This window comes from Mustela lutreola, chromosome 4 (genome assembly GCF_030435805.1).
Source record: "Mustela lutreola isolate mMusLut2 chromosome 4, mMusLut2.pri, whole genome shotgun sequence".
In the NCBI taxonomy this organism is placed as follows: Eukaryota; Metazoa; Chordata; class Mammalia; order Carnivora; family Mustelidae; genus Mustela; species Mustela lutreola.
The window spans coordinates 70,905,492-70,932,458 of NC_081293.1; the positions used below are offsets into that span (position 1 = coordinate 70,905,492).

The window sequence follows — 26,967 nt, forward strand, 5'->3', positions numbered from 1 at the left end:
CTTCCAGGACAAACAACAACTGAAAGAATTTGCAAACACTAAACCAGCTCTACAGGAAATCTTGAAAGGGGTCCTCTAAGCAAAGAGAGAGCCTACAAGTGGTAGATCAGAAAGGAAAAGAGACCATATACAGTAACAGCCACCTTACAGGCAATACAATGGCCCTAAATTCATATCTCTCAATAGTTACCCTGAATGTTAATGGGCTAAATGCCCCTGTCAAAAGACACAGGGTATCAGAATGGATAAAAAAACAAAACCCATCTATATGTTGCCTCCAAGAAACACATTTTAAGCCCGAAGACACCTCCAGATTTAAAGTGAGGGGGTGGAAAAGAATTTACCATGCTAATGGACATCAGAAGAACGCAAGAGTGGCAATCCTTATATCAGATCAATTAGATTTTAAGCCAAAGACTATAATAAGAGATGAGGAAGGACACTATATCATACTCAAAGGATCTGTCCAACAAGAAGATTTAACAATTTTAAATATCTATGCCCCCAACGTGGGAGCAGCCAACTATATAAACCAATTAATAACAAAATCAAAGAAACACATCAACAATAATACAATAATAGTAGGGGACTTTAACACTCCCCTCACTGAAATGGACAGATCATCCAAGCAAAAGATCAGCAAGGAAATAAAGGCCTTTAACGACACACTGGACCAGATGGACATCACAGATATATTCAGAACATTTCATCCCAAAGCAACAGAATACACATTCTTCTCTAGTGCACATGGAACATTCTCCAGAATAGATCACATCCTCGGTCCTAAATCAGGACTCAACCGGTATCAAAAGATTGGGATCATTCCCTGCATATTTTCAGACCACAATGCTCTAAAGCTAGAACTCAACCACAAAAGGAAGTTTGAAAAGAACCAAAATACATGGAGACTAAACAGCATCCTTCTAAAGAATGAATGGGTCAACCGGGAAATTAAAGAAGAATTGAAAAAAATCATGGAAACAAATGATAATGAAAATACAACGGTTCAAAATCTGTGGGACACAACAAAGGCAGTCCTGAGAGGAAAATATTTAGCGGTACAAGCCTTTCTCAAGAAACAAGAAAGGTCGCAGGTACACAATCTAACCCTACACCTAAAGGAGCTGGAGAAAGAACAAGAAAGAAACCCTAAGCCCAGCAGGAGAAGAGAAATCATAATAAAGATCAGAGCAGAAATCAATGAAATAGAAACCCAAAAAACAATAGAACAAATCAACGAAAGTAGGAGCTGGTTCTTTGAAAGAATTAATAAAATTGATAAACCCCTGGCCAGACTTATCAAAAAGAAAAGAGAAAGTACCCAAATAAATAAAATCAAGAATGAAAGAGGAGAGATCACAACTAACACCAAAGAAATACAAACTATTATAAGAACATACTATGAGCAACTCTACGGCAATAAATTTGACAATCTGTAAGAAATGGATGCATTCCTAGAGACATATAAACTACCACAACTGAACCAGGAAGAAATAGAAAGCCTGAACAGACCCATAACCAGTAAGGAGATTGAAACAGTCATTAAAAATCTCCAAACAAACAAAAGCCCAGGGCCAGACGGCTTCCCGGGGGAATTCTACCAAACATTTAAAGAAGAACTAATTCCTATTCTCCTAAAACTGTTCCAAAAAATAGAAATGGAAGGAAAACTTCCAAACTCATTTTATGAGGCCAGCATCACCTTGATCCCAAAACCAGGCAAGGATCCCACCAAAAAAGAGAGCTATAGACCAATATCCTTGATGAACACAGATGTGAAAATACTCAACAAAATACTAGCCAATAGGATTCAACAATACATTAAAAAGATTATTCACCACGACCAAGTGGGATTTATTCCAGGGCTGCAAGGTTGGTTCAACATCTGCAAATCAGTCAATGTGATACAACACATCAATAAAAGAAAGAACAAGAACCATATGATACTCTCAATAGATGCTGAAAAAGCATTTGACAAAGTACAGCATCCCTTCCTGATCAAAACTCTTCAAAGTGTAGGGATAGAGGGCACATACCTCAATATCATCAAAGCCATCTATGAAAAACCCACCGCAAATATCATTCTCAATGGAGAAAAACTGAAAGCTTTTCCGCTAAGGTCAGGAACACGGCAGGGATGTCCATTATCACCACTGCTATTCAACATAGTACTAGAGGTCCTAGCCTCAGCAATCAGACAACAAAAGCAAATTAAAGGCATCCAAATTGGCAAAGAAGAAGTCAAATTATCACTCTTCGCAGATGATATGATTCTATATGTGGAAAACCCAAAAGACTCCACTCCAAAACTGCTAGAACTTATACAGGAATGCAGTAAAGTGTCAGGATATAAAATCAATGCACAGAAATCAGTTGCATTTCTCTACACCAACAGCAAGACAGAAGAAAGGGAAATTAAGGAGTCAATCCCATTTACAATTGCACCCAAAACCATAAGATACCTAGGAATAAACCTAACCAAAAAGACACAGAATCTATACTCAGAAAACTATAAAGTACTCATGAAAGAAATTGAGGAAGACACAAAGAAATGGAAAAATGTTCCATGTTCCTGGATTGGAAGAATAAATATTGTGAAAATGTCTATGCTACCTAAAGCAATCTACACATTTAATGCAATTCCTATCAAAGTACCATCCATCTTTTTCAAAGAAATGGAACAAATAATTCTAAAATTTATATGGAACCAGAAAAGACCTCGAATAGCCAAAGGGATATTGAAAAAGAAAGCCAACGTTGGTGGCATCACAATTCCGGACTTCAAGCTCTATTACAAAGCTGTCATCATCAAGACAGCATGGTACTGGCACAAAAACAGACACATAGATCAATGGAACAGAATAGAGAGCCCAGAAATAGACCCTCAACTCTATGGTCAACTCATCTTCGACAAAGCAGGAAAGAATGTCCAATGGAAAAAAGACAGCCTGTTCAATAAATGTTGCTGGGAAAATTGGACAGCCACATGCAGAAAAATGAAATTGGACCATTTCCTTATACCACACACAAAAATAGACTCAAAATGGATGAAGGACCTCAATGTGCGAAAGGAATCCATCAAAATCCTTGAGGAGAACACAGGCAGCAACCTCTTCGACCTCTGCCGCAGCAACATCTTCCTAGGAACAACCCCAAAGGCAAGGGAAGCAAGGGCAAAAATGAACTATTGGGATTTCATCAAGATCAAAAGCTTTTGCACAGCAAAGGAAACAGTTAACAAAATCAAAAGACAACTGACAGAATGGGAGAAGATATTTGCAAACGACATATCAGATAAAGGACTAGTGTCCAGAATCTATAAAGAACTTAGCAAACTCAACACCCAAAGAACAAATAATCCAATCAAGAAATGGGCAGAGGACATGAACAGACATTTCTGCAAAGAAGACACCCAGATGGCCAACAGACACATGAAAAAGTGCTCCATATCACTCGGCATCAGGGAAATACAAATCAAAACCACAATGCGATATCACTTCACACCAGTCAGAATGGCTAAAATCAACAAGTCAGGAAATGACAGATGCTGGCGAGGATGCAGAGAAAGGGGAACCCTCCTACACTGTTGGTGGGAATGCAAGCTGGTGCAACCTCTCTGGAAAACAGCATGGAGGTTCCTCAAAATGTTGAAAATAGAACTGCCCTATGACCCAGCAATTGCACTATTGGGTATTTACCCTAAAGATACAAACGTAGTGATCCAAAGGGGCACGTGTACCCGAATGTTTATAGCAGCAATGTCCACAATAGCCAAACTATGGAAAGAACCTAGATGTCCACCAACAGATGAATGGATCAAGAAGATGTGGTATATATACACAATGGAATACTATGCAGCCATCAAAAGAAATGAAATCTTGCCATTTGCGACAACATGGATGGAACTAGAGCGTATCATGCTTAGCGAAATAAGTCAAGCAGAGAAAGACAACTATCATATGATCTCCCTGATATGAGGAAGTGGTGATGCAACATGGGGGCTTAAGTGGGTACGAGAAGAATAAATGAAAGAAAATGGGATTGGGAGGGAGACAAACCATAAGTGACTCTTAATCTCACAAAGCAAACTGAGGGTTGCTGGGGGGAGGGGGTTTGGGAGAAGGGGGTGGGATTATGGACATTGGGGAGGGTATGTGCTTTGGTGAGTGCTGTGAAGTGTGTAAACCCGGTGATTCACAGACCTGTACCCCTGGGGATAAAAATATATGTTTATAAAAAATAAAAAATTATATAAAAAAATAAAAAAAAAATCAATTTAGGACCTAGCTGTGGTTGACTGAGATGCCCAGGAAGGTAGTGTGGGGACAGCCCTAGAAGAGAGACTTGCTCCTTGAAAGTTACAGGACGAGATTGCGTGTTCTGTGTTAACGAAGACTTAGCTTCCATTTTTACTGTGACTGATGCTTGAAAGTTTATGTAGCTGATTACTTGAACCTTTGAAAGTTTATAAGTTTCTGTTGCTTCAAAAAAATTATTTTATCCTCTGAGAAGTTTTGGAAGAGATTAAAGATAATGCTTGCATGTAATGACATAGTGCAGGGACTCGGCACCCCTATTTGACAAGTATTCATTAAGTACTTTCTAAGGACTAAAATTAGCCCGTTCGTTGCACTAAATTGTTGTTGTTAAATGGCTTCTAAAATCTGCAAAAAGCTAATTATTAAATATGTTGTGTACCAGATGACTAATGAGGGAAGCAAAGATCTACAGATAAAGAGTAATTAGATTATGTTTGGCAAGGTCACCTTTCTCTTTATTCATCACTTCTGGTTAAGTGTTCCCAAGGAAGTCACAAGTTCCTGGGGAGATACTATCTTAAAGACAAACAAGCAAACAAGTAAAAAAATTTATTTTATTTCTGGGGGAAAATACATGCTTGGCTAGCATTTGCCCAAGCTTGTCGATGCAGAAAAAGTAGAGATGTCCCCGGTGTCTCCCCAGGCTCTTTAGATAGAAGACATGATATTTTGGGAAAGGTATACAAAGGAATAAATGAAGTTTCTTTCAAGATTTTTCATTTCTGTGAATAGTGTGTTTTTCATAATTTGTTTTCCATTTCCCATTTCCACATTTTTAATATTAAGTTTCTCTTCATTATAAAGGTATTATTGTGGGATGCCTGGGTGGCTCAGTCAATAAGCATCTGCCTTTGGCTCAGATTGTGATCCCAGGGTCATAGAATCCAGCCCCACATTATTCTCCCTGCTCAGCAGGGAGTCTGCTTTTCCCTCTCCTGCTCCTTCTGCTTGTGTTCCCTCTCTGACTATCTCTCTTCCTCTCTCAAATAAATAAATAAATAAATAATAGCTTAAGAATAAATAAATAAAATTATTATTACTATATAAGATGTGATATGTATGTGTATATGTATATATATATATATATACATATATAAAGAAAATAATGTATAATCCTACACTTCTGAATATTTTTAAAATTTGCTTATTTCTGTCAGTCTTTTTTCCTGGGGCTACACACACAGACACACACATATATATACACACACACACATTTTGGTCATGCATTTTCTGTTTAGAATCTTGGGCTTTGTATTTCCATTTAGTGTTATATCAAAAATATTTTTATGTCATTAAGTACTCTTCAAAAAATACAATTTCAGTGGTTGTTTCATGATATGATGAAGGACACAGCTGAGCAGCCAGATGAAGAGATACAGAGGACGAGGTCTGAAAGGAGCTTCCTGCTGCTGGAGTTCCGGTGCTCCACCCACCCTGGTGGATGGAGCACATTTGTGCTCATAATCCGGAAGCTCTCTACACCTCATACTGTGGGGATTTTGGGGAGGCTTCATCATATAAAAGGCATGACAGATTATTAATTCCATTTCTAGGCCCTTTGCAGTCTCCAAAGAATGGGCAGCAGCCCTGATGGTTCTGAGCTTCTAATGACAGCTCGGGATCTCTGGTGACTAGTGCCATCCCAGAGACAACCAAGAGTGGCCTCATTAGAACAAAAGACATTCCTCTCACCCAAGAATTCCAGCAGATTCAGAAGTTCCATGTCAGATGCTCCTGTCACTCAGGAAATTAGGTATTCTCTAGGAGCTCTGTGTCAGGAAACAGGCCAAAGACTAAGTGTTAGAACAAAACATGCTCCTAGCACCCCTAATGACAAGGAGTTTTAGGAGCTCTGTATCAGGAGTAGGGGCAGAATCCAATATATATATTTCTTATTATTTCACATATAATTATCCCATATATACATTTGTAGTACTGATAAGTATTCACATGTACTTTGATGTAATCTACTCACTATGCAAATGTTTTGAAAATAACATGTATGCCAAAATTCTTTTCAATTTTTAGGGACAACAACTCTGTTGCTTTACATTTTTCTGGTGATGGCAAGCACATGCTTGTCTGTTGTAACATCTGATAACCAAAACAAGCCTATTGTTTTTCAACAAAGTTATAGATGAGAAAATCAGGGGTTTTTTTCCTCGTCTGGATTCATTCAAAACATACCCCAATATGTGGAAAAGGGATTTCTGGTTTATTATTGTTGTTGTTGTTTTTCATTTTGTTACGTTGGTTTGTTTGAGAGAGAGAGAGAGAGTGAATGACTGAACAGGAGTGGAGGTGGAGAGGGAGAGAGAGAATCTTGAGCCCCCTGACCTGGGGCTCTTTGTCACGACCCTGAGATCATGACCTGAGCCAAAATCAAGAGTCTGGTGCTTCACTGAGTGAGCCACCCACATGCCCCAGGATTTCTCATTTTGAATTCATGATGTTTCTACTTTACCTCAAGTTCCCACAAAGCAGGGATGAAGGATGTTTTCAGCAAAAAATATACAGAAATACTTCCACTGAGAAGATTTAATTTTAAGCCAGATTAACTACAGCGTCTTTTCACCTATCTTCCTGATGCACTGGAGAAGCAGACTCATTTTGCCTGACCCATTCTGTCACTGTATTCTCAGCCTTCAGAACGGTTCTAAAGACTTAGAAACCCTAGATGTTGCCTAGTGAATTGTTCATTCTTCCTGTGGTTTTAGGCATAAATGTACGTATACCCTAATATAAATTAAAAATTTATGCCAGCGGACCCAGACTCTCCTAGCTCCCCATAAACCACAAATTTTAGAGAGGTTTAGGGATTATGTTGGGTTTTTTAAATTACCCAAACTGAAGGAAGGCCATAAAGTGAAATGGTCAGGAGTACATGTTGGCAGGGGTTTGGGTCTGAATCTTCCACCTCTTCTGGTTGTGCAGTCTTAGACACCTCGTTTAATCTCTCCAAGCCCCATTCCCTGCGTGGATAAGATGGGGGTAATCAGTTACAGCGTTATTATGGGGATAAATTGCAGGAAGGCACCGAAAAGCATTTAGCTTAGAGACATCTCAACTTTTCAGGAGTTAGTGTCGCCATTGCTTTGGTGTGCTCCGGCTGGTAAAGCGCAATACCACAGATTAGGTGGTGTAAAGAACAGAAATGCATTTCCTCGCCATTCTGGGGGCTAGAGGTCCAAGATCAAGGTGACATCAGGGTTGGTTTCTGGTGACACCCCTCTTCCTGGCTCATACATGGCCACCTTTGGGCTGTGTCCTCACAGGGGATGGAGACAGGGTCAGGGGCAGAGACAGAGAGACTGAGAGAGAGAGAGAGAGGTGGGGGGAAGGGAGAAGAGTGTCCTAGCTCTCTTCTCTCTTCTTAAAAGGACACTAATCCTTTTGGGCCAGGCTCCCACCCTGTAACCTCATGTAACCTTAATTACGTCCATAATGGCTATATTTCTAAATACAGTCACATCAGGGATTGGGGCCTCGACATACGAAGGTAGGGGAGACATAACTCAGTCCATAACCGCCGTTTAGTGACTGCCATCAGTAATGCTGTTTGTAAAGGAAGAAGAGCTCTGGTTATTACCATGCATGTATTATCACAGAATTGGGCTTTTCTTGAATTTGTCATTGCCAAGCACCCTAAAATTTTCCTGTTTCATAAATATAGTATCTTCCCTGAATTCTAAAGTTTTAAATAAATCACCAATATCCTTTTTGTAGGCAGAATAATGCTCCCTCCCCCAAGAGATGCCCATGTCTTAAGCCCCAGAGTGTGTGGCTATGCCACCTTACATGGCACAGGGTTCCCGGAAGTTTCCTAAACTCGGGATACAAGATGGGTCGATTCTCCTGGCTTATCTGAGTGGGCTCCATGCAATTACAAGGGTACCTATAAGTAAAAGAAGGCAGGGCAGTCAGTGTGAGGGTAATGCTGGTGGGAGACTCCATGGGTCATAGGTGCCTTTGAACTGGAAGGAGATGAGAGCCAGGGAGGGGAGGGAGGCAGTGGGTGAAGCTGGGGAGGGCAAGAAAACAGCTCTATCTCCCAAGCCCACAGAGAGGAATGCAGGCCTGCCTACATCTTATTTTAGTCCAGGAGGACCCCTCGGACCTACAGAACCATAATATAATATACTTGTATTGTGTGAGCATTAATTTACAGAAACAATAGGAAACTCAAACGATGCCCGTATTTTCTCTTCATTAATGAGCAGAGGCTAATGTTCATGCTCTCAATTACTTCAGCATATTATTTTAAATGCTCTCTCTCCCTCCTTCAGCAAAGTGCCACAGGCGTTTTTAAATCCTTCAAATTATTGGTCATTTTTCTTCCACTTGTGACCAACTGTAGGAGAGGTGATTACAATAGCCCACCCTCTGAAATAGAGTTATCTTCCTACTCAGAAATCTTTTATTTAACTTCTACCATTTGCAAGCCTATATTCTAGTCTCTAAAGATAGTCACCTGATTTTTTATTAGAAATTTTTTGTTGTTGTTCTTATGGAGAGAGACTGGATACGAATTTCAGCCATGCTTGAATAGAAAGTCTGACTCTCCCTTATAGGCATTGACCTAACTCTTTAAGTCTTACTTTCTTTATCTGAAAATGACAGTATCTACTTCATGGATCACTTAAAAGATTTTAAAAGAGATACTGGAAACAAAGCAGCTAGTGCAGGGGCTAACACAGAAAAACTATGCTAACAGAGAGGAATGAGCCTCCTTCTCTTCCATTAAAATACAATAAACCACAGTTGGCTTATTAATCTTTTCTTGCCGGATTCTTCTTTACCTACTTCAATGTAGGAAACAAGAACATGTTTCTTTCTGGTTGTGTGTTTGGGGTTATGCACGATAATTCAAGACTGACTATCTGACGTGAATCACTACAGTTGATGTATCTTTTCAAGTGCTTAGAAGATTGCTTTTCCAAGACATGATCATTTTGTTGGTTAGCCTTTTTTGGTCTCTTTATTTACATATTTTACCAGAATTACCAACCATTGCTTCTCTTGAAATAAAACAGCTTTAGGCTAGTGGTCCCTGGGTAGTCGGTTGAGCATCTGACTCTTGGTTTCAGCTCAGGTCATGATCTCAGGCTTGTGAGATCCAGCCCCACAGAGGGCTTCATGCTCATCAGGGAATCTGCTTAAGATTCTCTCCCTCTGCCCAACACCCCACCCCCCAGAATAAATAAATCTCAAAAAAATATATTAAAAAATAGCTTTAGGCTTAAAGTATACTTTTTAACTGTACATTTAAAAAAATACCAAGGTTATTTAATGGTATACTCAAGTATAACTGTTTGTTCTCAGCTATGAATCTGCATTTAAGGAAAAAAGGATTCATGTCAGGCTCGTAACATCAGAATATTTTTATGTCAGATATTGTATAGTGTGTCTGTATTTCTCAAAGAGAAAGCTTTTCAAAATGAGTTTGGCAAATTGCGGTCTTGTCCTATAAACAAAAGTATGGGTACTGAAGACACTTTTACTGTATTTCTATTATTTCATTACTACTTAAATTCTTCTAGATGCAGGAAAAAAATACCTTATTTGATGGTCCCTATACAATATCCCATACAAAAACAATTTTCTTTTATAATTCAGTGCTAGGAAATTTCATTATTTTAATTTTTTTAAGGAAATTTTATTTTTAAATTCTGTGGCCTTGGTATTCTTCCTCCTTCTGGTGGTAGTAGTGTTGCTAATACTTTCCCTCCCCTGACTGTCAGTAAATGGAGTCATATGGGAAATGGTGAAGCCACTTATAATTGCTTGTTTAATCTCGTTGGCTATGTATGATTACTGCCCTGTTATTGATGAGAAACTGTAGCTCAGAAAAGATCAGCAACCTTTGGCAATGAGGGCCTTTGGGGTTGGTCTTTTTAGAAAGCTAACCAGGGACCTGAAATCTCTTTAACATTTCTACTGATACTACCATTGAGCAGGGACTCATGACAACACCTTCAGGGGCTTCCTTCCTTCTCAGGGTCTGGTTACTCTTTATAGGTCACAGGTGGTTATCATAAAAGACACCGCCCCACACACACATAGGGCAGGGTGGTTCCGGTTATTCTCTGATCTCTGGCTTTCCCATGCCTCCACACTTTCAGGATTTCTGTGAGCCTTTGCACATGGCCCCATATCTATCCCTCCCTACCTCGCCCCACCTATCATTTCCTCATTGTCCCTGGAACAGTAACCCTAACTGCCCTTAGCAAATGGGACGATGACTGCTCTGGCTGCTTCCTGCTGAAATGGGGGGGTGTGCTGTGCCACAGTTAGAGTCTGTCCCGGGCTAGGTCCAGGGGCCCGAGGTATGGCTCCAGGGGTCATGATGGGCAGCAAAGGGTCCGTGCATCAGCACATGCAAAAGGATGAGCATAAAACAAGTATTAGGCCCTAAATTATGATCACATCTATGAGATAAGAGCCCCAATTTCCAATTTCGTCAAATAGATCTGTGGACATCTTGATCTTAATTGATCACAGATGTTCCCTATTAATTGGGACACATACCAGGAGTTAATTGTAATGTTAAAACAACATGTGTAGGTACCTGGGGGCTCAGTTGTTAAGTGTCTGCCTTTGGCTCAGGTCATGATCCCCAGGTTCTGGGATTGAGGCCCACATCAGGTTCCCTGCTTGGTGGAAGCCTCCTTCTCCCTCTCCCACTCCCCCTGCTTGTGCTTCCTCTCTTTCTGTGTGTGTGTGTGTGTGTGTGTGTGTGTGTGTGTCTGTGTCAAATAAATAAATAAAATATATTAAAAAAAAAAAAAAAACATGTGAGGAAAATTTTCACATCCAAAATGGTGAAGCAATATTAGACAGTCTCCAGAATTCCTTCTCTGACTTCATTTAACTCTTGGCTGAGTGCATCCAGGGCCTGAGAAGTATCATTTTGAGTCCTGCTGAGCAAGCATCTGGTTTTGCCTATTATATGCTCAGTCCTAAGTAAGTCCTGGGAGTCCCATAGTGAGCTCTGAGGCTCTCTTTAACCTGGGGAGCTGTTGGATACATGGTTAAAGCCTTTGTTTCCAATTGTAGGAGGTGGCTTCTAGGGTAAATGACTATCAGAGATGGAACCATCCAGGAGCCCTGCTAGTTTAGGAAGTTTTTACCCATTTTAGTTTTGATCTTAAAGATACTGAATACATGTATTTGTCCTAGAAGTCCTTTTTATGAGACTCCTGGAGGATAAACCTTATTTTGCAAGCAAATAAGAATAATTATAAATGACAGATTCAGAAATGGACATTGTTAATGAGAATTCATTAGTATGCAATTGACAAAGGAGCTCCATTATTTCTGTGTCACATAACACTTCAATAGCCAGAAAGTCCAGTGAGGACCTTATACCAGACTGTAACTACCAAACAAGTCTGATTAGTCAACAAGACTGTGTTCACGACTTAAATCTTGGAGAAGTTTGTTAAAACATTAGAAAGTTTTAGGCACCTGCCTAATAAATAGGATTAGGGATTTCAAAGACCTGATAAAGGCCAAACATAGAAACTGGTTTTTCTTAGTAGCCAAAGAGAAAATAGCTGTTTACATTCTACCAAAAAGAGCACCAACAACTCAAGAAAACTTTTGTGTTTTTAACAGAGATAGCAGAATTTCAGTCTTACACTGATGTACTTATATCATCTATTCCAATCTTAGTCTGTCCTGACCACACCGAAAATTCCTTTCCAAAGATTTCTCTTCACAAACCTACAACTTTGTTTTGCATTCCAAGTTTGTCTCAAGCCATTTCTCTGCAAACAACCAGTTTCATTTAGGATAGAATTGCTTTCTTTTACCTTCAACACAAATGCATTCCCATGCCTTATATCTTTCTTACACATCTCCTTTTTCTACACACAGAGTTGCCAAATTTTGCACTTTTAGAAATCTTCGTTTCCAGTAAAAGACTAAGTAGTAACCAATGGTGAACCATTACACCAGAATTCTTCCGATGGCAAATTTATGAACCCATTGAGCATAAAATATGTTAACAAGAGATGTAAATATCCTCAGTTTCTTCAGAGTAAGTAGTTAGAAGCACAAACCTACATCCAGTCATCAGTGACTGAACACCTTATTGTATTTGGAAAAGACCTAGAGATCCAATGAATTTAATCCCAAAGACCTTGAAAGATATTTTCACAATTTCCTATGAAAACTTGGATGAGACATACAATTAACCATCATTTTAGCCATGTTTTTGCTAACAAACTGGAACAGAGATAACACGAGCTTATTTGACCTTCAGCAAACCTTGGCGGAATATGAGCTTCACATTTAATGATGATAACTTTAAAGACATGTAGTTGAAATTTAGTTTAAATCCCAAGTTTTGTTCCCAGTTGGGTCCACTTTTCATTGTGTTTGTTTCCCATTGTCAAGCTTCACCTGAGACACAGGAGGGGAGACCTGAAGTGAGCCCATTATGCAGGCTGCACCCAAGGTACAGAAACAGGAGGGGGTGGGGCAGACAGACGGGGCAAGTGCTGCTGGGAGACAAGAGCAAAGGGTTCCCAGTTCTAAAGCTCATCCACTTGGAAAGATGCATAATTGCCTTGTTTTCCCACCAACAAGTGGAGTTAGGCAGTCCCTGTCCGGCTGGAGAAGACAGGGAACCAAACAAAGGGAATTTCAGCAGCTGCTTGGAAATATTCCTCAAAGTCCAGGACCTGAGGCCAACTAACCACAGTTGGCTCCAATTATCGCCATTAACCTGAGAAAGGAAAGAGGGGGAAGACTTCACATCTAGTAGTAGGAACAGTGAGGGGCAGGGGAAAGTCAGCATCCCCTTGCTGGGGAGGCCTGTGTTTCCTCCAGCAACTTAGGTTTATTGGGAGGAGGATTATTTAGACACTGATCCAGTAGGTCAGGAGGGAGATTACTAGCCAACATGTTTGGGTAAACACCTTCTGCAAGAGGCCTTTATGTCAGGGCCTTGATTTGGAGCCCTGAAAGCCTGGATGGATCCAGGATTCCTTAGTCTACCTGCCCAGTTTCCCACTGTGGCCATACAGTGAGCCTTACAGGAACTCAACCCTTTCCTAAACTTGCAATGCTGGTTGTCTCCAGTGGGTTAAAAGGCACCCCAGAGGAGAATTCTTGGGGACTGAAGAGACCATGCCTTGCCACAAAGGTCACGCCTGATTTTACCTTGCCTTGAAGAACCTGCCCTGTTTAACCCCTGGAAAACACTAGAAAGCTTTTTGTTTGTTTGTTTGTTTGTTTGTTTAACACTAGAAAGTTTTACAAGGGGAATTACCCAGTTTTGCAGCACCTAATCCAGGAGTCCCCGCAGAGAATGGTTTCCCATCTTGCGATCCTAGTAGGCGTTACTGGTGCATGTTGGGAAGGTGACTGTGAAGGCGTCCCTACATCCAGCTCTCCCCTGTGAACCAAGGCGTCCCCTGGTTTCCGACCCAGTGTGAAACAGTGGCTTAACACCTTGGGGTGAGGGGGGATCAGGCCAGCAGGAGTAGCCAGTCTGATCCGTTCTATCACCTGATCTTCCTTTTCTCCTCTGGATGTACCCCTAAAACATCTGGCCTAATCATAAAGGCTTAGCGAGGTTAACAGTTTAAACTTGGATTCAGTTATGTTCCCTCGCTTCTCCCCTGGGCGCTTTTTCTGTCCCTATACCTGAGGTCCCATTCGTAAGCCTGGCCCTATTGAGGGGTGCAGACCCCGAGATGTAGCATCATCACTTCATATTTCTCTTGTTGAAACAAGAAAGTCCAACTACATGACCCACTAAAGTCCCAGCCGCTAAGGCAACCAGTGGAGGAATTGGCTGGGGGTCTGCTGCTCCCTCCTTCATGCCCCGTGTTGTCCAGTAAACGCCCAGGAAACACTGGGCTCCCTCTGACTTATCATGTAAGGAGATAGCTCTAATCTCGCTTGCCGATAACCTGGGTTTTGATCCCTGTTCGTGATTAAACCTAAACTGTACCTAACAGAGAAACCTATCTTACTAAGCAACAAAAAGTGAGGAAAAGATTTTCTTCCTAAGTCCTCATAAAAAGACATTTTTAAATGAAAAAACAAAACAAACAAAAACCCTTCTATCTGCATAGGCAGCATTCTTCCCCCGTCTGACAAAGTCAGCGGGACCGTGGAACCCATAACATTCGCAGGTGCTTAGAGAAGGGATGACGGAGGATAAAGGACCCTGAACGGAGTCCCTGGCTGGACGGGCCTGCTGCTCCTCGGAGACTGGAAGGACCTGACACAACGTCCCTGAGGCAGGAGCAGGTCCTTTAAGAAAAGGCAATGAGCAGAAAGCAGCTGCGTCAGGTGAGGCCGACATTCCCTCCGTGGGAGAAAGGGGACCGACCACACCTTTCTCCAGAAGCCTAAGACCGAGCCCCAAGACCGGCGCCTGCGCGGCTCGCCTCCAGCCGGCCCACAGGTGCGGGTTTTGCTGTTTATGGGAAGAGGTCGGCTGAGGGACAGCCCTCGCTCAGGAAAGAGTTCGCTTTCTGCTCCTCCTCGGGTGGACGTGGTCCTGGGTTTTGGCACCAAAATGATGTGGGAGAGCGAGGTTTTTGTCTTGGGAGCCGAAGAATGAATCTCGAGGACGACAGAGTGAGTAAAGCGGTAGAAGTTTATTAAGTGAAGATGTAGAAAAAGCTCTCAAGAGCGAGAGGGGTCCCCACAGGGTTGCTGACAAAGGCCTTTAGGGTTGGTCTTTTTAGAAAGCTAACGAGGGACCTGAAATCTCTGTAACATTTCTACCGATATCACCATTGAGCAGGGACTCGTGATAACCCCTTCAGTGGCTTCCTTCCTTCCCAGGGTCTGGGTGTCCTTTGTGGGTCCCAGGTGATTATCATAAAAGATTCCCCCCTCCCCCATTTAGGGCAGGGTGTTCCTAGGGCAAGGTATTCGGGTTATTCCTTTATCTCTGGTTTTCCCGCACCTCCACATGTTTGGGATTTCTGTGAGCCTGATGGCCTGGCCCCGTCCATCTCTCCCTACCTAGCCCCACTTGTAACTTCCCCACTTACAGGTCCTGTGTTAAGCTGAGCTGTGGAGAGAGCTGGAGTTTAATAGACACAAAAGAATTAAAACAGTGTTTACTGTTTATTCTGGATGGAAACAGAGTGAGCTGAAAGTCATAACCATTGCCTCCCAAAGCCTTTAAATGTATGGGTTCTGTCTCACAGGATTAAGGAGAGCTTGCCATACCAATGAAAAGAAACAATGTTGCAGTCTCAGCTTTTGTTTTTTCTGGTTAATGTTTACAGAGAAACTTAAGTTCATTAAGTGTTCCTAATGGGAAAATATGTTATATGGATACAAAGCCAAACTTCAGTTGGAATTGAGAATATTACTGTTCCTAATTATCTCCCCATCACTGTTCTGGTAACATTGTCAATGTCATCATTTTCTTGACAAAAAAATTTACCCCAAAACAGGTATATATTATAGTAATCTGAGTGTCTGAAGCCAATGGTTACAGGCAGTTTTGTCCTTAATTCAGTTATTCACCTTGCAGCAAACACATACACAAAATGTATGTTTTAGATACAAGCAATTAAAATCATGCAAAGGCTAATTAAATCAACTGTCAGAGCTCAATAACAAAAGTATTAAAATGAACCTCAAAAGATTTAATCTCTCCTGCCTAGCTACTGAAAATAGTGTGTATAAATATAACCAAGTACAATTCGTGCAGAGCAGAAAGCTGAAAACCAAAAAGGCAGTGGCTTTTCTCATGCTAATGTACTTAATAATTTATTTTTCAAAAGAGCATGTAAATATATTGTATTCCTACAAATTCCATCTAATAAACACAACAAAACCTATTTCTTCCATGCTTTTCTCAAATCAGCCTATTTTTTTTAACTGAATAACTATCCATAAACCCCTTAGTAAGATCCGATTAAGTTCTTATCTCAGATGATCCTTTTGTTCTTAAACACTATTTAAAGAATCAGTCATTTATCTGGCATATACACTAGGGCAGAAGAATGCCAAGGAAATTAACAGTAGTATAAATAACATAAATCCTGAGTCATTCCAAATAGTCCTTAGACTTATGAAATGATTTCAGAGCCTGTATTCTCCTAATATCTGTATTTTTTAAAAATCTGTTATCTTGGAGAGAGGTGCTCCTAATTTTAACAGCAACATTTATTTGTTCAGTACTATGATTTTTTTTAAGGGCTTGAAATCTATTATTTATGGGGATAAAATACAGCGATTCATTTTATTTAAGTGGATACTGGGTGGGAGGGGACAGTAGCAATTCTAGTCTAAATCAACATTTATTGAACACTTACCATGTGGAAGTCCCAGTGCTTCCAGAGAATTAATTTGTCAGTCAAACATATACAAAAGTAGTATCAATGGAAAAACAGTGTAAAAAGGTGTGTGTGCGTGTGTGTGTCTGTGTGATGTGATTTCATGAGGAACTAATCATTTTTTTTTTGGCACCAGCAGAATAACCAAGTAAGCCTGGTATTCCAAGAATTTTGAAAGTTCTCTGCAATGGAATCATCAGAGAATATAAGTCATTTTCCGTCTTTTTGATACATTTCAAAAAAAATCTAATGCATTAGACCATGAAGAATATATAACAATAAGAAAAACAGCCCTTGCCTCCAAGGTTTTAGAGTCTAGTGTATGTTATCTAATCAGACTAAGCTCCTGTAATCCTAAGGATGACAGTAGTTATTTCTTTGATGTATTTATCAGTGATAATTAGAGATGTGTTTGGAGCTCAGCTCCTTCAGATGGAGGCAATGTCAAGAGCAGAGGCCAAGGGGCAGTGACAGGAGTGCGGGTGAACAAGATCAAACCCCTGACTTGAAAGAACTCAGCCCCAGGGGGGAGGGCCATCATATGATTGCATAATTTCAGCCTGTTTTGATTGAGTCCTGCATTAAAGATGTGTGCCTGCAGGTGGACCCATGACACGGTGTTTTTATGTATCCACAGTCTTTCCATTTATCTTTACTCCTCTAACCTCTCTTATTTTAAACTGGGGTTTTTCAGCTTCATTGCTATCCACAGTTTGGGCTGGTTTTTTTTTTTTTTTTTCTTTTTGCTCTGGGGGCCTGTTGCTGTTCATCACAGGATGTTCCTCAGCATCCCTGGCCTCTACTTACTCAACCCCCCTACCTACCTTCCCTTTGCAGTTATTGCCACCACAATTGTCTCCAGATGGGCAAAGTCAACCATGGCCGAGAACCACGGCTTTAACTCCTTAGACAGCTGTTCAGAAAGTCTTTCTTGAGAACCCAGTGCAATGTAGGCAGTAGGTTTGTCGTGTGGACAGAAGAAACAGATTGATCTTGAGAATAATAGGGGATTCCTGGGAAAACTAACAGCCCAGAGTTAATTATTGAAAGAAAAGAAAGAAGGAAAGATAATCACAAACTAAATGTGGTCTTGAAAAACATGGAGTCAAGTTGAATTAGTGGTATTTTTGAACATCACTTAGTGTTTGAACACTTTTTTCCTTGTTCAGATTGCCTAAGGGAACAGAGGGCTCTTTCCAAAGGTTCTGTTCTGACTCCTAGTTTCTTCCCTGAGCTTTACTCTTAAGCAGTTCCATTTTTTCTTTCTTCAAACTAAGGAGGTGTGTCACATTCCCTCAAGGGAGTGGTCCCTTCTGGAACATCTTGGCTTACTGAAGCCAAAGGTGCTGCCCAAAGAAGAGGTTCTCTCCTACAAAATTGGAGGAAAAAGAATGTCATTTGAGGGGGGAAATGAGGCAATGAGCCCCCAAGTACAAAGGAAGAGTACAATGTTCCTAACCAAAACACATGCCAAATAAATCCACCCCCTGCCCCCAGCTTGTAATGTCCTTTGGCCCCTGTGGGGCTCCTCCCAGTCCTTGCAGAAGGGGAGGGCAGGGGGTGTCTGACATCTGGCACTGGTGTTGCTCTTCTCACACTGTTCTCCCATCCATTTTATCAAAGTATCACTTTCCTGTTTTCCCTCAGCATTTTTCTGTTTCTGTTATGTGCTTCACAGCTACCTTAAAGGATATATTGACCAAAAAAAAAAAAAAAAAAAAAAAAAATCGATTGTGCAAGTACTCTTAAAAAGATAAGAACTGTATTTCCTTAAAGGAATTTAAATCAGAGTTACTTCCAAATTTCTGCCTTTGAAATCCTCAAAACCCCAAATCAGTGGAAGACCAGGATAGCGCCCTAAGTCTGTATGCAAGCATTGTGAAAGTGTGTAAGCCAAGGAAGCCACTGGTGTCACTCACATGGTACGTCCATGAGTCCGAACATGTGAGTGAGTGATATTCTAGGGATTAAACCACCTGGGTGTATTTTATTTATTTTGTGACTGCCAGGTATTTATTTTACAGTCGTTTCTTAGACCTATCAAAATTCTTTTCCAGCTTTATTTGGGTATACTTAGCAAATAAAATTATTAAGGTGTTTAATTCGGTGATTCGATACATGTATATATTATGAAGTGATTTACGACAATCAAGTCATTTCTCACTTCCTGTCAGTCTTCATGATGTTCACTAGAGCCTCAGAACAAAGTCGTCTTGTCACTGAACGTTTGTCTGTTTGATCAACAATACCTACCCCCCGTGCCCCCCCTTGGTGTCCCTCACCACTCTGTCTGTTTCTTTGAGTTCTGTTTGTCCTCATTCCATGTGTCAATGAGGTCATACATATTTGTCTGTCTGACTGACTTAATTTGGCAAAATGCCCTGCAGTTTCTTCCACAGACCACCCCCCGCCCCTTGCCCTGACTTCATTTTCTTCCTTAGGACATGTATCCTTAAGACACTCTTTTATCTTCTGGGGCGCCTGGGTGGCTCAGTGGGTTAAAGCCTCTGCCTTCAGCTCAGGTCATGATCCCAGGGTCCTGGGATCGAGCCCCACATCGGGCTCTCTGCTCTGCAGGGAGCCTGCTTCCTCCTCTCTCTCTCTGCCTGCCTCTCTGCCTACTTGTGATCTCTGTCTGTCAAATAAATAAATAAAATCTTTAAAAAAAAAAAAAAAAAGACACTCTTTTATCTTCTGACCAAATCTGACCCCTTGACCATTAGAGGACATTTCTTAAAGTGGGTACAGGTAAATTCCAAGCACCTGAGAGGACATTGTGTTTCACACAATGCATTGTGAACTCATAAAATTGATTATCCTGAGGAGGATGCCTGGACTGGAATCATCACCAGCAAAGGCAAAACACTGAAATGTATTGATCAGTTGATGTATTTATGTGTTTACTTGCTCAGTGTGATATAGAACAGGACATCAAATACTTGCTGGGAAAACTGGGGAGTCAGATCATAAACCCTGCACCAAAGTCCTCTGGGACAGTGTGGAGGGCTGTGTGAGAACTCAGGCAGGGTGCAGAGGCTCCTAATTACAAAAAGGGAAGGAGTTTATAATTGTAATCTTTAAAGTGTTGTTTGCAGTCAATCAAAAGTGTTGGCTGCAATCAACCTGAAACTTCTTTTCACCCATGTTAGGGCACACAAACTGGCCCTTTTCCCAAGAATCTAGAGATGTCAGTGTTTGAGTCCTATTGTCACATAGTGGGTTCCAGTCTCAGCCAAACCATGTGCCAAAGAGAATACGCACCAGCCCTGGGCCAGACCCTCACCTCGTTCTCCTGTCAGTGTTCTGCATGAAAATGAGAATAACAGTAGTTGTGATAACAGCTCTATCTATCTCCTAGGACCAGATTCTCCTGCAAAGCTTGGTGCAATTGGCAGCCACATACTGCCCAATAACCATTAGCTCCCAGTATTGAATTTTTGCTAGACCTGGGAGGACCATATGAAGATGTGAAACTGGGTTTAAATTCCTCAACAAATAATGAGAACTAAGGAGCTATCATAATAAGAAAACATTTATATTTATGGTTTATATTTGGACAGTCATGATGAAAATAGATTTTTAAATGGGTTCCTGTAGATGTAAAGAAAAGAATTATTCATACTGTTAATCACACTTCGGTGCTGCCTTTTTTTTGTTTTGTTTTTTCCCTTTCTAATTTGTGGGGGCTCCTGGCTGGCTCATTGGGTGGAGTATGTGATTTTAGATATCGAGGTTATGGGGGTCAAGTCCCACATTGGGTGTAGAGATTATTTAAAAATAAAATCCTTAAGGAGTACTGATGTGGCTCAGCCGGTTAAGCATCTGCCTTCAGCTCAGGTCATGATCTCAGGGTCCTGGGGTCAAGTCCTGCATCAGACTCCTTGCTCAGTGGGGTGTCTGCTTCTCCCTCTCTCTAAGCCCTGTTCCCTACGCCCTGCTTGTACCCTGTCTCTCTCTCTAAAATAAATAAGTATAACCTTATAAAATAAAATAAAATCTTATAAAAAATAACTTAAAAAATAAAATAAAATTGTGATTGCACAACATTCCAGTGTGTGAAATGCAATAAGACTGTAATGATTATGATAACGTTATTGGGTATAAAAATAGCCCAGGATGAAACTGACATGGAACGCATTATATACTAAGTAAATATAAAATACCTATAATGTTTTCTTTCCATTTATTTTCTGGCAGATGAGCCAGAAATTATACAGCTCAGTAACACAGAGTTATGATCCAATTCTAGTTAAATTTTTGTCAAACTGCAGAGTTGTTAGGCAAATATTTAAAAAACCAAGAGGAGAAACTAACCCATATTGTGTTGAAAAGACATTAGAGGCAAGAAGAAGAGCAGCCAATAAAAAACTGAGCGAATTGGGTATGTTACATGCTGCTTATTATTATTATTATTATTATTATTGTTACTATATAAACCTAAAAATGCCCAAATCTGGCAAATGAAAATTACAAGAAAAACTTAAACAGATAATCCAGTCCTGTGATTACTCTCCATCATCATGCTTGCTCTCCTCACATAATTTATGGCATGGAAGTACCATCACACTTTATTTTACTGTTTATTTAAAGCACCAAGTGATACAGAGACTGTATCAGTCTCAAAGCAAATATGGACTTAAGCACAACTGATAGGAAAGCATGCTATTTTACATGGTAATGATGATTTTTGTGAGATGAGTATTTTGTCAAAGGAAACCTTGAAAAAGTTTAGTCTGGTGGTTAAAGCAGGATAAGTTATTTTACAGATTATTTGTACCCATTGAATGTCATTAGTGTAAGTAGATATTTATCTCAGTGTTTCTACGGATGTTAATTTTATTAGAGATTTTTAATAACTACTAAACATATATTTTAAAATATTTTTATTGCAGTCTCTGGAATTTATAAAATGTATACATGTAATATGTTTATGAACATGTAAGTGTCACTTCAGATTACAACACTGATTCTCATGTTATTTTTCCCAATACTTAACAGTTGCTTTTTAAAAGATTATCTAAAGCACAATTGTTCCTGACGGCATAATATGTTATGTCTGGGACTTAACCTTCTGTCATCATCTTATAAGTATCAGGAGAAAAGTAGATAAATTTCAGCACATAAATTTTTTCCTTTACAGTGAGTTTAAAATCAGCTTTCACTTTCTCAAGTATTGCCAATAGGGACCATAACTAATGTGGTCATTAATTAAAAACATTAAAAAAAAGCTTAAAGGTGATAATTGTAGTTTGGAATTCCTTTTGTTAAAACATGTTAAATTTAGAGCTGTTAGGTCCTTTGATCCTAGAGAGAAAGCTGGTCAGTTAGTAAGATGAAAGTGGTGTTCATTTTGGCCAACCTTGGCTGGTGGCCCACCAGGGGGCAGCTCGGAGCACTTCCCCTCCCCAATACACAAGGCTAACTGCCATTAGCCTTGCTTCCCTGCGGGGCACCATCTCTGTTGAGCTAACACACTCTCCTCCCCATTCCAACTCCTCCAGGTCAGGGATGGCTAGAAAGAGACAAATAAGAGGGAAACTAAATGGGTAGCAGCAGGGTAGGGTTAAAACCTCCGGGAAAATAACTCTTTCACCTCTCTGACCTTTTCTCCAGGCAAGCAGAAAGCAGCCTGTTTTTCAGTTCTAAGACAATGCAGGTTATTCCTTTGTGTACTTAATCAACACAGATCTACTACTGTACACCCATGATATGCCTATGGTGCTATAGATCGGTGTTACTTTGTTGTAGTTGGAGCTATGATAAAGCAGCAACTTTAAGTTTCCCCTGATAAATAATTTGTAGCTCAATTGCCCTATATTTGATCCTAATTGAAATATATGAGCAAAGTTCACATTGGTAAGACATCAGAATGCTTCTATCATTTCAGTCTACTTGTTGCAAAGGGATTACCAAGCGATTCCTCATTTTTCCTGGTTTGTGAATTATTTTTAAGTATTGTTTTAAGATTTTATTTATTTATTTTGTTTTGTTTTGTTTTGTTTTTATTGTTCTCCGTACTTTAACAGACCAGGAGATTTGAAATCAGAAGGCCAGCCAATATGATTGACACCCAAGTCTGGGCTCCTTCACTGATTTTTTTTTTTAAATTTTTTATTAACATATAATGTATTATTTGCCCCAGGGGTCTGTGAATCCTCAGGATTACACATTTCACAGCACTTACCATAACACATACCCTCCTCAATGTCCATAACCCACACCCTCTCCCTAACCCCCACCCCCCAGCAGCCCTCATTTTGTTTTGTGAGATTAAGAGTCTCTTATGGTTTGTCCCCTTCCTGATCCCATCTTGTTTCATTTTTTCCCTCCCTTCCCCCCACAGCCTCCCCCTGCCTCTCAGATTCCTCAATCAGAGATCATATGATAATTGTCTTTCTCTGATTGACTTATTTCACTTAGCATAACACCTTCTAGTTTCATCCATGTCATTGCAAATGACAAGATCTCTCTCTCTCTTTTTTTTTTTTTTGGTGGCTGCATAGTATTTTGATACACACACACATCTTTATTTGCGACACAGAGAGCACAAGAGGAGAGGAGAAACAGACTCCCCACTGAGCAGGGGGCCCTGACACAGGGCTCGATCCCAGGAGCCAGAGATCATGCAGAAGGCAGACATCTAACCAAGTGAGCCACCCAGGCGCCCAGTTATTTTTGTATATTGGGTTCACTGTAGAGGGTTATTCGTGGACTAGTGACAGGTGCTACATTTTTTCATTAGAGTGATGATGATGATGGAGGGAGTGAGATTCTAACATTTAATGATGAAATGTGTTCTTTATGGCATATTTAGTATGGTAGACATCACACCCCAGTGTAGATGACTCACACGACCTCACTGATCTCTCCAGCTACACTTTTTTCAGTGGCTAAAGTAACATTATGATTAAACTTGGTTTCTCTTTGTAGAAATAAACCCCTCACCCAACCACTGTTTACTTTTCATCCTAAAAATAAAAAAAGAAAATATTGTACATTTTTATTTTTTTAAAGATTTTATTTATTTGACAGAGATCACAAGTAGGCAGAGAAGCAGGCAGAGAGAGAGGGGGAGACAGGCTCCCCGTTGAGCAGAGAGCCCAATGCGGGGCTCGATCCCAGAGATCATGACCTGAGCTGAAGGCAGAGGCTTAACCCACTGAGCCACCCAGGTGCCCCAATATTGTACATTTTTAAACTGAGAGACTATCAATGCTAGTTTTACACTTAAGGAAAAAAATATTGTTTTTAGTTGACGTCAGTTTCTCTTATTTCATAAAGGTGTTTATGTATTTGTGTCACTTTGGTGTAGTTGGTAGTGTGTGTGAAATGTTTGCGAGCATGAACAGTTGAATTGTTTCATTAAAATCAGCAGAACACAATACTTTAGTGCCTATTAAATCAAGTAAAATGAATTACCAAGACATTGTAATTAAAAGAAATAACAGCAATTTCACATTATTGGCCCAGAAGCATCATTATCCATGTCCTCTGTGGACCTCAGGGAATTAAACTTGCCATTCAGGAATGACTTTCTCATTTAAGCCATTTCCATTGTTTGAGAGAGAGAGAGAGGAAAAAAAGCAAGTATAGTAAGTATTTACTTCAGTGCATTTTTTCTAGTGAATAGCCACCAATTAAAAATATATTATTTCTTATCCTCCAGGCAATACGGCTAAAGTGTATATTGAGATTCAGGATGAAAATGATCATCCCCCAGTGTTTCAGAAAAAATTCTACATTGGAGGTGTATCTGAAGATGCAAGAATGTTTACTTCTGTGCTCAGAGTTAAGGTACGAAAACATTTATTAAGATACCGAACTAACGTTAAAACAAAGAGCTCAGACTTTGCAGATAAAGTGTAACCATGTAGTTTGTATTGACTGAGTACTTATTCATGTTGTTTAAACAAAAGTCTGAAACTCAGAGATACATGAGTTTAATTAGCCAAACTAAATACAGAATAGTTATGAGGCAAATACTGTGCAACTTTTATGTTCTATTTTTACTGTGAAAATAGGAAAAATTACTTATGATAATTTACTCTGAATAAGATATTAAATCATTAAAATGTATGGCTCCCAGTAAATTTGTATGCTTCTCATAGGTTTAATTCAGAGTAACTCCAAAGATTTGCAAAGTGGAGTTTCTAGTGGCAAATATAAAATTACTGTTTTTCTAATAGAAGGAATCATGTGATAAATTATTTTTTTCTGCAGCATTTTTTAAAATTAAAAATCTGAGATAAATGTAAAACATAACACTACTAATTTTAGCACTTTACTAAAAGTTAAAAAAACTCAGATATATCAGAAAAAAATCACAAACCTACTTAGACTTTTTTGTTTTAAAAATTAATTTATTTGACAGAGAGAGAGTACAATCAGGGGAACAGGCAGAGGGAGTGCGAGAAGCAGGATCCCACTGAGCAAGGAGCCCAACGTGGGGCTGGATCCCAGGACTCTGAGATCATGACCTGAACCAAAGATCATGACCTGAGCTGCCCAGGCACCCCTACCTAGAATTTTTTAAAAGCCAACATCCAAGACAAAAGTTGATAATTCTTCATTTCTCTCCAATAAGTCATCATCAAATATGTTGAAAGATTTTATAAATGGTTTGCAGCATATAAAGTTACAATAGGTTTGTTACTGAGAAATAAATTGATAAATACTGTATTACATTGGGGAGAAATTTTAGAAGCTAGAACATTTTGGATTATTTTAAGATTTTATTTATTTATTTGTCACAGAGCTAGAACACAAGAGTGTTGTAAGGGGCAGAGGGAGAAGCAGACTCCCCATTGAGCAAGGAGCCCAGTATGGGGCTCAGTCCCACGACCCCAGGATCATGACCTGAGCTGAAGGCAAACGACACTTCACCAACTGAGCCATGCAAGCCTCCCAGCATTTCATATTCTTAATTACAGTTATTTTTCTAAAAGTATTTTAAGAATATTTTTTTAAATAGCATTAATACACACGCATAAAACCTAAATTTCCCTGGGTGAATCCAAGTGGTGGTTGCATCTACTTTCAGTCATGATCAATGAGTTGCCTTTCTCTTCTTGATAATAGGAGAACTATGAGTAGAACTCTTCTTACACATAGCCTTATCGTCTTATGTACAGAAGTACGAAAGAGGAAAATCAGCCAAGCAAATGAACATGTATAGTGTGCTTGCCAAATAGCTCCTTCATAGTGCCAAAAACTGACTCCTGATCAGAATCCCCCTTCAAACTAAAAGTGGTCCACAAATGGTCAACACATTATATGTAAATCGCATGATTTGCAAGTAAAAAACAACTCCAAAGGAGTTTTACATTTTTGTCCCATGAAGTGTTGATTGGTTCAGTTCATTCATTTAGTTGGCAAACACTTTTTTGAGTACTCATAGTGTGTACTGTTCTTGAAGTTGAACTTAGAGCAGTTCAAAAAAACAAACAAAAACAGCATTACCACCCTAGTACTTCAAACCAGTGAAAGAAACACGTCACTGATGGATAAAATCAGTAACTACTTAGTACAAAGTCATGTATGTGGTCAAGGGCAAGACTTGTGGATTCCTAGGTCAGGAGTATTCTGCTCGTTCCTCTGTCCAGTCCCTCAAGCCTGTGGGAGCCTGGAGGTCAGCATGGCTGGAAGATTGGTTGGAGATGAAATTCAAAATGTGGCCCAGGACCAGAACATGGGGTTTACCCTCGATGTGTTAGAAAGGAAGTCTTTGAATGGTTTTTTTCAGAGGTGTGACATAACCCGACGTAAGGGGATTATTCCAGATGTTGTGCAGGGTTAGTGTGGGGGTGGTGAACAGCGTTTTCGGACAAGAGGAGCCACAGAGCCCAATGTATTACTTTCCAGAAGAGACATGACAGTGGGCTGAACCACAGTGGTGGTTTGGGGTCATGGTCAGGAGGGAGTCCAAGATAGCAAAGAGGATATGCTGATGGATCGTATGTGGGGCATGAGAGAAAATCAAGAATGACCCTTAGGTTTTGTTCCAAGCAGGTCCCCATCCCTCCCCCAGGTACTGTCATAGCAGGCATCAAGAGTTCATTTTTGGAGATTTTTAATAAGGCAAGGCGATCAGAGATGCTGATCTAGATTCAGGGAAGAAATCATGGGCCAGGATGAAATGACCTAGAATATGGGCATAGATGGAAAGGTCCACAGACTAAGCCCTGGCACTCACCTCTTAGACCTCGTAGAGAGAGTCCTTCAGAGTATACCAAGAAGCTCCTGCCATGAGGGGACAGGAATGCCAGGGGAACGTGGTCTGTGTGCCCCATAAAGAGTAGATTGGTAAGAGAGGGAGTGATCAAAAGTCA

General features: G+C 40.1%; 1 protein-coding gene across 1 annotated transcript in view; it reads left to right on the forward strand.

Annotated features, from left to right (window-relative positions):
• PCDH15 (protocadherin related 15) overlaps positions 1–26,967 on the forward strand; it is a 723,362-nt gene that overhangs the window by 589,407 nt on the left and 106,988 nt on the right. The window contains exon 26 of the mRNA XM_059172504.1: positions 24,306–24,433. Within this exon, the coding sequence (XP_059028487.1) occupies positions 24,306–24,433 (128 nt within the window). The remainder of the gene's footprint in view (positions 1–24,305; positions 24,434–26,967) is intronic.